Consider the following 12,786-nt stretch of genomic DNA (forward strand, 5'->3'; position numbering starts at 1 on the left):
GGTTTTGCAGACTGGTCGACCAGCTGGTTTCTGCCAGCCTGGGGCGGAGTCTCTATGGTTAGGGCAATCTTTCATAAGCCCATTCTTTCCGCATTTAAAACATAAGCCCATCTTGCAGCATCTGTCTTGTTCTGAGCATGAGAGCCTTGTGTTGTGTACTTGGGTGGTGTCTTCTTTGTCTATGTTAAGGTTGTGCTCAAGGGAAAGATTACTCAAAGGGCTTTGGCTTCAGCTCGTGCGCTGCGCCCCTTACCTGATTACGTGCCCTTAATTTCCAAGGGGCAGAGGGGAAGTCCGACGGAAGTCTGGGAAGTCTGGAGGTCAGACATAGGGGGAGTTTGGTAGAACTCTGGAAGGCTAGGAATGGATAGAGCAAGGCTACTACAGACAAGTCCGGAGTAGAAGTGGAACAGAGTTAGACTACCCTAAGGTAGAGCCAGAGATTTAGTCCTAAGGTTTTAACCCTAAGACTTGGAGGTAGACAAGAGATTAGACTCAAGTCCAGAGAAGCAGGAATGAGCAGAACTAAGATGATATTCGAATTAAGGAGTACTGGAGTATTACAGGGGTTTATATACTGTAGGTGTTAGGTACCGTGCCGGCTCAAGAAGCAGAGGGGTTGGGGCTTGGCTTCAGCTCTTGCACTGCACCCTTAGCCAAGTACGTGCCCCAAATTTGGAGCGGATCCAATGTTGTCTGATGATAGGACAAGTGGACCACTTAGGTCTGCTTTAGGGTCGGGAGGTAAGTGCTACTAGAGGAGGCAAGGTCCTACTGAGAATTCTCACAAGTAGAAACTGCAAGAAGACAAGTAATATTAAGACTGGGGAAAATATCTAAGTACAGGATATGTTATATACTTCTAAGTATGAGGCAGTGATCAGGTCACTATGTTGTAAAGCTATGTACCAAGGATATAATTTGTAAGTACTTTACACAGGTGAAGACATAAGTTGGAGTGGATATCAATATGTACATGTCGGATCAGTGATCGAGCAGTAAGAAAATTACCAGTGATCCAGAAGTAAGGGTCTATGTACTGAAGGGGAAAGTATATATCTAAAAGGGGAAAGAGGTCCAGTTGAATGGAGAGGTTATGGAAGGGGACCAGTTGAGCAGTTGAGCAGAAGTGTAGGGGCGGAATGCAGACTTGTGATTGGATGGAGCAGAGGATGGATGGAGCAGAGGGGGTTGGAAAGCGGAGTGGATATTAATGTCGGAGCGGTCGGATGAGGTATATGACACCAGTCCAACATACCAGGTACAGGAGTTGGCAATGTCGCCTTTGGCAGTCAAGTTTGGAGTCCAGGATTTCGGAGATTTCATACTCTGGTTCTCCATCAACTTCAACTGCAGGCGGGGGTGGCTGGATATGATTATGAATGGTGTTCGGAGTTGCGGGCTCCAACTGCAAGATGTGGAATATGGGGTGTATGGATCACATGGAGTCTGGAAGGCAGATGGTGAAGGAGTGGGTACCGGGACAGGAAATGATGTCAAATGGCCCTAGGTTCTTTTCTGATAATTTCTTGGAAGGCTGGGTGGAACGGAAATATTTTGCTTTAAGAAAATATCATTGTACTGGTTATGATAGCCGATTGTAGTGCAGCATAAAATGTGCAACATGGATGGAGCATGGATTTATGGATGAAGGACCTTTGGTTATCTACAATTGTATTCATTTGTACACAACAGGTTTGTTGTTGTGATTGTACTTCTGAGGAAGGGTGCAATGCAGACCCTTGCAGGCACTACCTATATACATATCCAGGCTGTGGTTGACATGTAGGTAGGCCTGGTCATGCAGGCTGTATGGGGTGGCCGGCCAGCATGCTGCTGGTTTCTGGCACAGTAGGCCAGCCTGCCTCTGCAGTACATGGCAGGGTGTTGACCAGCCTAGGGAACAATTGTTGCTCACAGGGCCAGCCTACAGTAGCAGCCTGTGGGAAGGGACCGGCTGGTTTGCTTCTCATATCTGGCTGAGTAGGCCAGTCCCCCCCTTACTGTCTGCAGGAAGGGGCCGGCTGGCATCATGTGGGCATCTGGCCCAGCAGGCCTGTCCATTTCTGTAGTATGTGGTATGTGGCTGGCCAGCCTAGGAATGAATTCTTGCCTGGCCAGCCTCCCTTTGCAGCCTGTGTAGAGGGGCTGACCGGCATGCTTTGGGCATCTGGCCCAGTGGCCTGCCCACCCCAGCAGTATGTGGGAGGTGGCCGGCTGGCCTAGGAATGAATTCTTACTGGGTCAGCCTCCTTTTATGGTCTGCATGGAGGGACATACTGCTGGCATACATGTGAGACAAGAGCTAGTAAATATTAGGACACTTAACAGATTTGACAATAGCATTCATGGATTTTAAAGTTGTCATTTTGAAGCAAATTTGAGTACATTTGGAGAGATATTTATTGGAGTGGGTGTGTTGTGTGCTTAATTTATAGCTTATGACACATCTATTTCCTTCTGCATATGTTAAGACCGTGCTCAGGGGTAAAGCGGAGTCTGAGGGGCTTGGCTTCAGCTCGTATGCTGCGCCCCTTACCTGGGTATGTGTCCCTAATTCCGGAATGTAGTCTGACACAAATTCTATGGGTTCTGACAGGACGTCAGAATGGGGGTCCTCTGAAGGAGGACCAATGGACTACTAGGTGAGTGCAGGAAAGTCGGGCGGGGGTTGTTCCGCCCGACAGGAGGGAAGCAGGAGACTACTGCGGTCGGAACCAACAGTAGAAGCGGAGCAGAAGGAACTGCTTGGACAAAGTCCAAAGCAGAGCGGAACGGAGGGGATGGATGTGAGAGTGTGGGGTCTAGTTCCGACACACAGGAAGTCGGAGGAGCGGAGGGACAGAGGAATGGGGGAGCGGGGGAATGAGGGAATGGGGGAATGGGGGAATGGAGGATCGTGGGAACAGAGGATCAGAGGATCGGAGGATGGTCGACCTAGGGAGTCAATCCCCTAGGCCGGCTTTAACAGGAGTTGACTAGGATCAGGCCCAAGTCAGAGAACAGAAGAGCAGGGCTTAGAAAAGGCAATATTCGGACTGGGTATCTACAGACAAATGTACATATGTTTATATACTCTAAGTGATGAGCATAGCATAGCAGAAGGCTATGTGCTGAGTGTATAGGATTACAATAGGATGACTGAGACATATGAGAATAAGGCTTGGGGAACAGTATGTACACGACAGATCAGAATCGCTAGGGTATAGGGATTACCGGTGATCTGAAAAGCAGAACTATGATACTAAATGGGGATAGGACCAGTTGAGTGGTTCCTAGTCTAGGAGTGGACTGGTGAGGAGGTCAGATGGACTAATAGTCGGGTGGGGGAATACGAGCAGAACTGAAGGATCTGTGTGGGTTGGAAAAGCGGAGGGAGTAGGAATAGGATCAGGCGGACTGATGGGGCGGAGGAGCGGAACCCCAGATAGGGTTGGATGGAAGGGGTATGGGGTCGGAGGACATAGGGGTAGTGCTGGAAAAGCGGAACGGGGTCGGGCAGAGGTAGCAGGGCTAATCCTGCTGAGATGCAGTTCGTGCATTGTCAGGGAAGGAGGGATGGAGTGGATGGGGAAACAGGGGGTCGGACCAGGGGTGGGGATGTTCACAGGTGGTATTGGAGGTGCTTGGATCCGGTATATGACAGCATACTGCATTCCAGAACTTTATGTGGTGATCTGACCTTGAGAGCCAACCACAAAACTAGCCTCCAGCACCAATAAGTTGGCCATGGGACAAGATCTACTTCGATTTTCTTCAAAACAAAAATATGGTGCTTTGTATTATGTTGGGGGGAACCTAAATACAACATACATAAGGATTCTGTCAGAATTGCATGTGCTAGAGTCGATTTGTAGACTCTTGGGACATACTTTCTCAATACTTTTGTCTTTTATCTGGCAACAGAATTGACCACGAAGGAGAGTTGGAGACTGGCACCTGTGCCCTTACAACTGATGTATAGAGTACACCTCCTCCCCATTCTGACCCAACCACTCAGTAAAGCTCTAGTGGGTTATACACTCATTTTCTAACACATTTATGGAGTACCCCTTATCATCACACCTAACCACACTAAGTCAAGTTCTACTTCTAGGGAGGCCGGCCACCCCCCACATACTGCAGGGGTGGGCAGGCCTACTGGGCCAGATGCCCAAAGCATGTCAGCTGGCCATGGCCTGCAGATCGCAAACGGAGGCTGGCCCTACAAGCAAGAATTCTCTGCTAGGCCAGCCGGCCACTCTCCACATACTGCAGGGGTGGGCAGGCCACTGGGCCAGATGCCCAAAGCATGCCAGCCGGCCCCTCTACACAGGCTGCAAAGGGAGGCTGGCTGGGCAAGAATTCATTCCTAGGCTGGCCAGCCACATACCACATACTACAGAAATGGACAGACCTGCTGGGCCAGATGCCCACATGATGCCGGCCGGCCCCTTCCTGCAGACTGTAAGGGGGGGCTGGCCCAGCAAGAATTCATTTGTAGGCCGGCCAGCCACAGCCCACATATTGCAGAGCTGGGCAGGCCACTAGGCCAGAATCTATTTACATTCTGAATACTCACATCACACTTTTTTTACAAGTCAGGAAGATCAACATTACATTAGCATATCAACTCATGAACTATCAACTTGTTATAAGTAATTTTCCTTCAAAATTCTTGAGGCCCTGAGCTGAAAATTCTGCCCACATAGATGCCTGCCTCTCAGCATATGCCCTATTCCCATTCTTGATGCTTTCATCTGCCCGAACTCTCCACCTCTCCTCCTGTGTTCGAAACCAGGATATGGTCCAAAACATTTCATGTTGTACCAATTTCAGTTCTTCTGACCAACAGTCATACCGTGCTTTAGCTTTCAACCAATTCACACGATAAACTGGAAATAGGGAATATAAGCTAATTCACTTGATAAAAAACAGATCACAATAAAACTTACACTCATTCATCCATACGTTCTTCTGACTGTCCTCTGCATTGTTGATCCTCCAAAACCAAGCCAATTTATCTGAACCCTGCCCATGCCTGTTTTCTTCTGTAACTTCTTTGCTCACCACTAGGTCCTGAGGCTTTAGGGGTTGATACACTGCCACTGTATCAGAGTCAGCCCCTAGGCAGAGCATTGCAGCCCTTGCCCGGCTGTAACCTCTTGCATGTCTGTTGATGGAGAGAGTTATTGTTTGAAGTTCCTTTTTAGATCTAGTGCCCTGGTAATGGACCAATTTGTTGGAGTGTATTTTCTCTTGAAAGACGAATGATATATCACCCAGGGCTTGACAAAGCTTTTCCAGGCAGTCGTTTGCTTGACCCTTTCAAAGCTCGAGTTCTTCTTGATGTAATGCCAAGATGACATCATCCATGATGTGACCAGAGGCTGCCCATGATGGCATTCAAATCTCGGTGACTTCTGCAGGTGAGTCAATATTACCGTCAAAGTCCAAAGTGTCCTCTTCCTCTGGATCTTCCATATTGGATATATCAGCCTCCTCCAGGCACAGTTCAGGGTTGTCCAGTGGTGCTCCTTCACCTCCCTTCAATTCCATACCATTAGTCATGACCTCTGCAGCCTCATGGAACTTAATAATCTGTGCCATGAGCTTTTGCCTTTTTTCTTCTATCCCGGTTCTCTGAGAAGCAGTTGGATCCTGGGGCAGCTGCCTTATAGACAATCTCAAGGCATCTCTAGTAACACAATTTAAGTCAATCCAATCCCAAAGTTAAAATACCTTACTGAGAATTTTCTATATTTATACCCTTGATCAACCATGCAACAGACCCAGTCCTACCATTAGCAGATAGTTCATTTTCAGTCAATCTGAGATGTATTTCAGCCATAGAGGGTGCTTTAAATTATTTTCCATCAGGGCAAAATCAACATCCACAACACAAGACCTACCTTTGTCCATTTTAAGCTGATAGATGTCAAGAAGCTCTCCACAGTCCTGAGCTGCTTTTTCGGCTGCCTTTTTCCACTCCTGAACATCATCCAAGTCAAGTGATCTGGTTAATTCCTCATATGGACCCTGAGTGTCACTTACACCCTGTAGGGCATGACAATACTTTTTGAGTAATGACTTGACTTTTGCCAAGTTTATGTCAGGTGAAGTAACAGAAACCAGAATAAATTGGACTTGCCAATGCCAACCAGCTTCTTCCAATTGGAATCCCGCATATGGTCATCCAATACTTCCTTTCGGTGAGCCAAAGACATGGATCTTGCAGTAGGGGAAATCTTGTTGAAAGGAGCCCAGAGTGTCTCCAATATTTCCCCATCAATATGCCCAGCCCTGGTCACAAAATTCAGGCTGAACCTAGGAAAGCATTGAAGCTTATGTGCGCTCAAATGAAACTTGCCAACTGCAGGTAATATTTCGGTCCCCTTGGGAAGGGCCAGATGATAGCTCTGGTCCACCCATTCAGCAAAGTGAATACTCCACTGACATGCAACATCATAGATGATGAGCATACTGCCAATATGTTCAGGTGTATATTTAACTGCATTGCAAATGGAATAGTCCATGTTCATGTGCCTGACTACAGGGTCAGTCCATTGTCTGAAACAACGAAACAATCACAGACTGCTCTCCCTTTTGGAAGTCCACCACTGCATGAGGAACAAAGCATCCATGCCTAGCACATGTTGTTGCCCCAACCCCTGTAGCTCTAAGGTTGCTTCTTTGGATGTTTGTTGCATTCACTGCCCGATGATTGCTGCAAGTGGATTTCTTCAAAAATATTATAAGTCAGGAAGAACCGATCATTCAAAATCATCACTTGCCTCTCTCTCTTCTACAGAATCATAGATGTGAACTTGATAAGGTCCCTCTGTTACCATGTATCCCTTTCCATCTGCTAGAGAAACATCATCTTCTGGAATTTTCATTTTCATATGTTGTACTGTGAAATTTCCATCGACCACATATCTTCGCATAACTAACCACCTACCACAGACCAATAATGAGTGACATACTACTGCAATAGTTATGAGTCAGCTTACTCTTCATAGTCATATCTCCAAGATGTTGGCAAGTTGATTCCAGGTTGTGGACATGCTGGGCAATAAAGGGCTAAATCCCCTGGACCAGGGGATCGTTCCATGTCATGTCCAAACCTGAACCTTTTTCTATTGACCAAATCCCACCATATACGTGACACTCGCATAAGCTCACGGTATCGGTCCTTTTTATCCTATCAGCAGGGTACATAATCATATAAAATTACTCACCGGTATTTTATCAGGGAATGCATTGTTTGTGAACTGACGGAGCTTTTGATAGAAACTCATGGCTGAAGTCTTGCACTCCAAAGAGTCTATGAGGAAGTTATCCAGGACATCGAATGTGAAAGCAGATTGAGGGCGAGTGATACTGGCAGGAAATAACCTTGCTTTCATGAGATGGAGATGCCATGCCTTCTCAGCTCCAGGACACTGGCACCATGATACACTGTGTGAGTAAACACCAGTAGAGTGCACAATGACCAGGTTAGATACTCCTAACTGTGTGTCATTAATTGTATCCCCCTCCTCCTGTGCAAACACATCTTCCATGGACCCAAGATCTTCCCAGGGAGATGGGTCTGGCTGATGTGAGAGATTGGGGCAAGGTTCCCCCCCATGGCCAAGATACATTATATACCCTTGAGCCTGCAGGGTGTCATATACCGGATCCGAGTACCCCCAGTACCTCCTATGAGCATCCCCACTGCTGGCCTGACCCCCTGTTTCCCCGTCTGCTTCATTCCTCCTTCCCCGACAATGCATGAAGGGCATCTCAGCAGGATTAGCCCTGCTACCTCCACCCAACTCTGTTCCGCTCTTCCGACATTACCCCTATATCCTCCAACCCCATACCCCTTCCATCCGACCCTATCTGGGGTTCCGCTCCTCCACCCTATCGGTCTGCCCGATCCTATTCCTACTCCCTCCGCTTTTCTGCCCTGCTCAGATCCTTCGGTTCCGCTTGTATTGACCCACCCGACCATTAGTCTGTCCGACCGCCTCACCAGTCCACTCCTAGACTAGGAACCACTCAACTGGTCCTATCCCCATTTAGTATTATAGTTCCGCTTTTTGGGTTCCCGGTAATCCCTATACCCTAGCGAGTTCTGATCCGTTGCGTACATACTTTCCTCCAAGCCTTTTCTCGTATGTCTCAGTCATCCTATTGTAATCCTGTACACTCAGCACATAGCCTTCTGCTATGCTATGCTCATCACTTAGAGTATATAAACCTATGTACACTTGTCTGTAGATACTCAGTCTGAATATTACCTTTTCTAAGCCCTGCTCTTCTGTCCTTTGACTTAAAAGTCTTTCCCAAGTCAAAACTCCTGTTCCCCGGCCTAGGGGATTGACTCCCTAGGTCGACTGTCCTCTGATCCTCCGACCCTCCACTTCCCCGTTCCTCTGTCCCACTGGTTCCGCGGGTTCTGCTATCCTGCGGGTTCCTCCATTCCTCCGACTCCCCGTGCATCGGCCGCACTTTCCCGCGCATAAGATCCGATCCCTGCACTCCCTCATATCCACCCCCTCTGTTCTGCTCTGCCTCGGACTTCATCCGAGCAGTTCCTCCCGCTCCATTTCTACGGTGGGTTCCAACCCCAGTAGTCCCCCGCCTCTCTCCTGTCGGGCGGAACCCCCGCCCAACTTTCCCGCGCTCACCTAGTAGTCCGACGGTCCTCCTTCAGAGGATCCCCATTCCGACGTCCTGTCGGAACCCATAGAACTCGCATCAGACTACATCCCGAAATTAGGGGCACGTACTCGGGTAAGGGGCACAGCGTATGAGCTGAAGCCAAGCTCCCCAGACTCCACTTTACCCCGAGCATGGTCTTAACACAGGGTAGTAGTCTCATAGAACCTGGCATTCCAGAGTTGAAGGTTGTGGAAGGGGTTGTGTTGATGAGCTTTAAGAACACAAGAAGGACATCAAGCATGTGTTCCTGAGCAAGACAAACACTGGATCAACCCCTCTCCTTCTCCACAATCATTGCATTTCCCATCGTTGACCAGCTGCTCTAACTCCAATAACACTGAAAGATATTCAGTGCACCAAGGCAAATAATCTCGAAGGAAATCATTTTGGGCCTGCACATGATTTTTTTTTAAAACTTGAGACTTTAAAATTCAATGAACTCAGTTTTGTTTTTCTTTTCATACCATCCAAAAATCACCATGAACCTCTTGGTTGTATTCCAGCAGTATACGATCTTCAATATGGTGGTGCCTGATTTCTTTTGATGGTGAAGCCACTTCTATCTCACTATCAGAGTCCTCATAGACAAATGAAGCATTAGCTTCTTTCCGCGAATCTTTTCCCCTCCAAGTTTTTGAAGGGATATATACATATTTATAAGCCCCTCTTTTTCTCTTTGATGGGCAAGTTCCAGATGAAGATGGCTGGACTCTGACCCTGTTTCTATTCCTTGGTGTGATTTGTGAGCTCATGAAATCGAGAGTCTGTCAAAGGGGACAAAACAACAAGAACATTGGCATTATCTGGGCAGTCCACCACCACCACCGCCCACACACCCCAAAACAGTCCTGTTCCTATCCTAACTATATTTGTAATTTATTGGCTCTCCGACCCGCAGGTTTGGGTTTCCTCCCTACCAACTCTAAAAAGTTCCTCTGCAAAGGGAAACTTGGCCTTGGCACTTTAACTCTATCATGCCCAGCATCCTTCATAAAATGGGCAACCACAATTCTTTCTCCATTAATCCAAGGACCCACAGAGTGCTCTACTACCCTACCGGCAATGTAGACCATTGCACCAGGGGAATAGTCTAGCTCTGCATGGACATCGGCCAAAGAAAGAGTTGCATGATGGTTTCAACCTAAACTGACTAGAAGATCAAAAAGTGAAGGAGATCCACCAGGATCTCTGTGGCTGAAGGTTGTTCGGTTGACAATGATTTCCAACCCTGAAAAGATAGAGGGTCAAGAATCCACCAGAGCCGAATTATTTTTTCGCCTCCAAACTTCCTTGACAACCTTGGAAAATGCAGAGGAGCCTGATTCAAAAAGGTCTGGTGCCACTGCTGCAGTAATGGAGTTCCATAGAAGTTCTGAAGTTGTTAAGGCACCTAGCCATTTTTGGACCTTCTTTGAGTTGTAAGACTCCGACGTTACCAGAGGATCTATCAATTGCTAATCACCAGGTGAGTACTAGGAAAATTCAGCACTGAAAATACAATACCTCTTGTCTTTGTATGAAATATGCAGACGACACAGTAATCCTACCAGCCCCAAATTCACCCCCTCCCTCTGGCACCACAAAGCCATCATCTCACCAACTTTTTTTTTGATCCAAAATGGGCGGCAGGGTGTCAAGAAGAGAATCTCATAAGCTTGAGGTGGCATTGTTAATGTAATCCTAATTAATCAATCAGCCCCTGAGGGAAAATCCCATCCAGAAATGTACTAAAGAAGGTGACAAAATATTGGGCAGGTAAACCATCAACATTCTGCCATGCCTGTCTACAATGGTGGCCGGAGTTGAAATTTTGCTGAGCACTGCCTCAGAGAAGTACTTCTTGAGCCTTTCTGGTTCAGAGGTTGCTGACTGTCCCGATTTGGTAGAGACAATTTGACCCTGTCAGCATATTGATCCACATCCCAATCAACATTGACTATACTTCTGCTTTAGAATTCATGACAGTTAAAAATATTTGAGGACACTCACTGGGATTGACCATTGCATGGGCAATAGTTAGTGTGGCCCAATCAATTTCATATTCTGAAATTGATGTATCAGTAAATGTAGTGTCATCCAGTGTTGCCAAGCAAATCTGGAGGTGCACTGATATTCTCATTCTAAAAGATTAATCAATTAGAATTCAGCTAAAATTGATGATCCACCATAGATACCTAGCTTTATGCAACAGCTTAGTTACCACTTGCCCATCTTTCAGGACACCCATTTCAGATGAATTCCCAAGTATCTTGCTGATCCTGCTACTCAGAGCTTCCCTTACTTCAGATGCCTGGCTCTTCAGGTTCTCTTCCATGGCAGATGTAAAAATGAAAATGAACCAAAGTTCTCACGAACTTCAAACTTAGTTGTGATGTAATTAATGAGTCTATAAATAAATATGATTAGGCTAATTATCGCTAATTAAGGCATATTTGGTAACTGACACCCAAACTCTTGGCGATGTTAATGAAGTTTACAGTACTCTGCTGTCATTCAGACCTTTCTCATATCAAAGTCACTGCGTGGAATAGAAGGAGCAGATGATATGTAGAAAGGGAATATGTTATGATGAGAATACAGCGGTTAAAGAGTATTTCAAGGACATGTAATTCTGCCCAGAATACTTATGACATAGGACTATGAATTTTGTTTGAAAAAAAAAGAAGTGGTTGTATGATAGCTATGATAGTAGTACATTGTTTGCATTCAGGGGTATCTCCAGATTCCCTGGTAAATGATAAAGCCGCAAATCACATACTGTTTACATCCAAATGCCTTCCTATGCCATAATCTCATCCTCATCAATATTCATGACATCATCTTCATCAAGGCTGAAGACGTCCATATCTCCCTATGATAGTGTAGAAGGAGGAGTGTAGTGTCAATATATAGCAGCAAAATATAATATAACAAACTCACATTATTTGAGTCATCTTAGTCAATAAGCATCACATCCTCCTCATCAAGGCAGAAGACGTCCATATCCTATGATAGTGTAGAACGAGAAGTACAGTGTCAACATATAGCAGCAAAATATAATATAATAAACTCACATTGTTTGAGTTATCTTGGTCAATGAGGATCGCCTCTTCGTCATTGAGGCTGACATCGTCCATCTCTCCCTATGTAGTGATGAAAGAAGGAAAGAAGTGTAAATATAAATGAATACAAGATGTACGCTACTCACCGTTTTAGTGATTTGGGTTTGATGTTCGTCAATAAGCATCTCATCTTCGTTATGGAGGTTGACAAAGTCCATGTCTTGCTATGGTGGTGTTGGTAGAGTGAATGAAGGTGAAAAGCAAGATTTAAGCTAATTAAAATACTCACCTTGTTTGTGTCGTCTTGGTCAATGAGGATCGCGTCTTGGTCAACAAGCATGGTATGGTAGTGTAGGTAGAGTGAATGAAGGAGAAAAGCAAGATTTAAGCTAATTTAAACCCACTGTTACTGACAGTGCTGCAACATATGGATGATAATGCAGTAAGTGAAGCACGGTCCCAGAATGACATTAGGCCAAGTAATGATGCTGTAGGGTATAGATAGTCCTGGTAAATAAACCCAACGTTACTGACAGCGCTGAGATATGGAGAAGGGCGAAAATGAGTGTATAAGTGGCAATAGGAAAAACGCAACAATGACCATGATGCACCCAGTATCAGTCACCATTAGACAGATATAATCTCAAGACATTATTACCCTTTAAGGTGCACTCTCATGATCACGTGACATTTATTTTTGGCAAAAAAATAAGGATCACATGACATTAAAATACCCATAAAGGGCAATATATTTGCGCTATGGCTTCACATGTAATCTAAAGTGTACAAGGTTGGCAAAAATAAACAAAGACAAAAGACTAATGATGCAAGACAAGGATGGAGGGGCCCTCTCCATCCAAGCCTTGCACCCTAGAGTACAAAATATAAGTAAAATGCACAGTAACTAATAATCTAATGTAGTGGAAGTCAGTATGATATTGAATATTAAACAAAAAATGATATAGAAAGCTAGAGAAAGAAATGCAGTTAGTGGTAGAGTATGATTGAAAGAAGAAAAACCCACTCAACCAGACAGGCGCAAAGCAAGAAAGTG

The 12,786-nt window shown here is 45.7% G+C and overlaps 2 protein-coding genes across 2 annotated transcripts; both read right to left on the minus strand.

Moving 5' to 3' along the window:
- Positions 1-4,623: 4,623 nt before the first annotated feature.
- EDB91DRAFT_1081835 (uncharacterized protein) lies at positions 4,624-7,544 on the minus strand (the record flags this gene model as incomplete). The annotated part of the gene is made up of 11 exons (XM_041315418.1): positions 4,624-4,874; positions 4,935-5,237; positions 5,424-5,653; positions 5,727-5,838; positions 5,892-5,970; positions 6,034-6,069; positions 6,141-6,529; positions 6,575-6,599; positions 6,828-6,936; positions 6,993-7,183; positions 7,221-7,544. The coding sequence occupies 11 exons, from the start codon at positions 7,542-7,544 to the stop codon at positions 4,624-4,626; spliced, it is 2,049 nt and encodes a 682-aa protein (XP_041177364.1).
- A 2,391-nt stretch (positions 7,545-9,935) lies between these two features.
- Positions 9,936-11,005, minus strand: EDB91DRAFT_1081836 (uncharacterized protein; the record flags this gene model as incomplete). The annotated part of the gene is made up of 4 exons (XM_041315419.1): positions 9,936-10,135; positions 10,289-10,345; positions 10,681-10,811; positions 10,866-11,005. 4 exons carry the CDS (start codon positions 11,003-11,005, stop codon positions 9,936-9,938), a joined length of 528 nt encoding a protein of 175 aa, XP_041177365.1.
- Positions 11,006-12,786: the final 1,781 nt, after the last annotated feature.

This window comes from Suillus paluster (genome assembly GCF_016628075.1).
Source record: "Suillus paluster strain FC165 chromosome Unknown EDB91scaffold_24, whole genome shotgun sequence".
NCBI classification, from domain to species: Eukaryota; Fungi; Basidiomycota; class Agaricomycetes; order Boletales; family Suillaceae; genus Suillus; species Suillus paluster.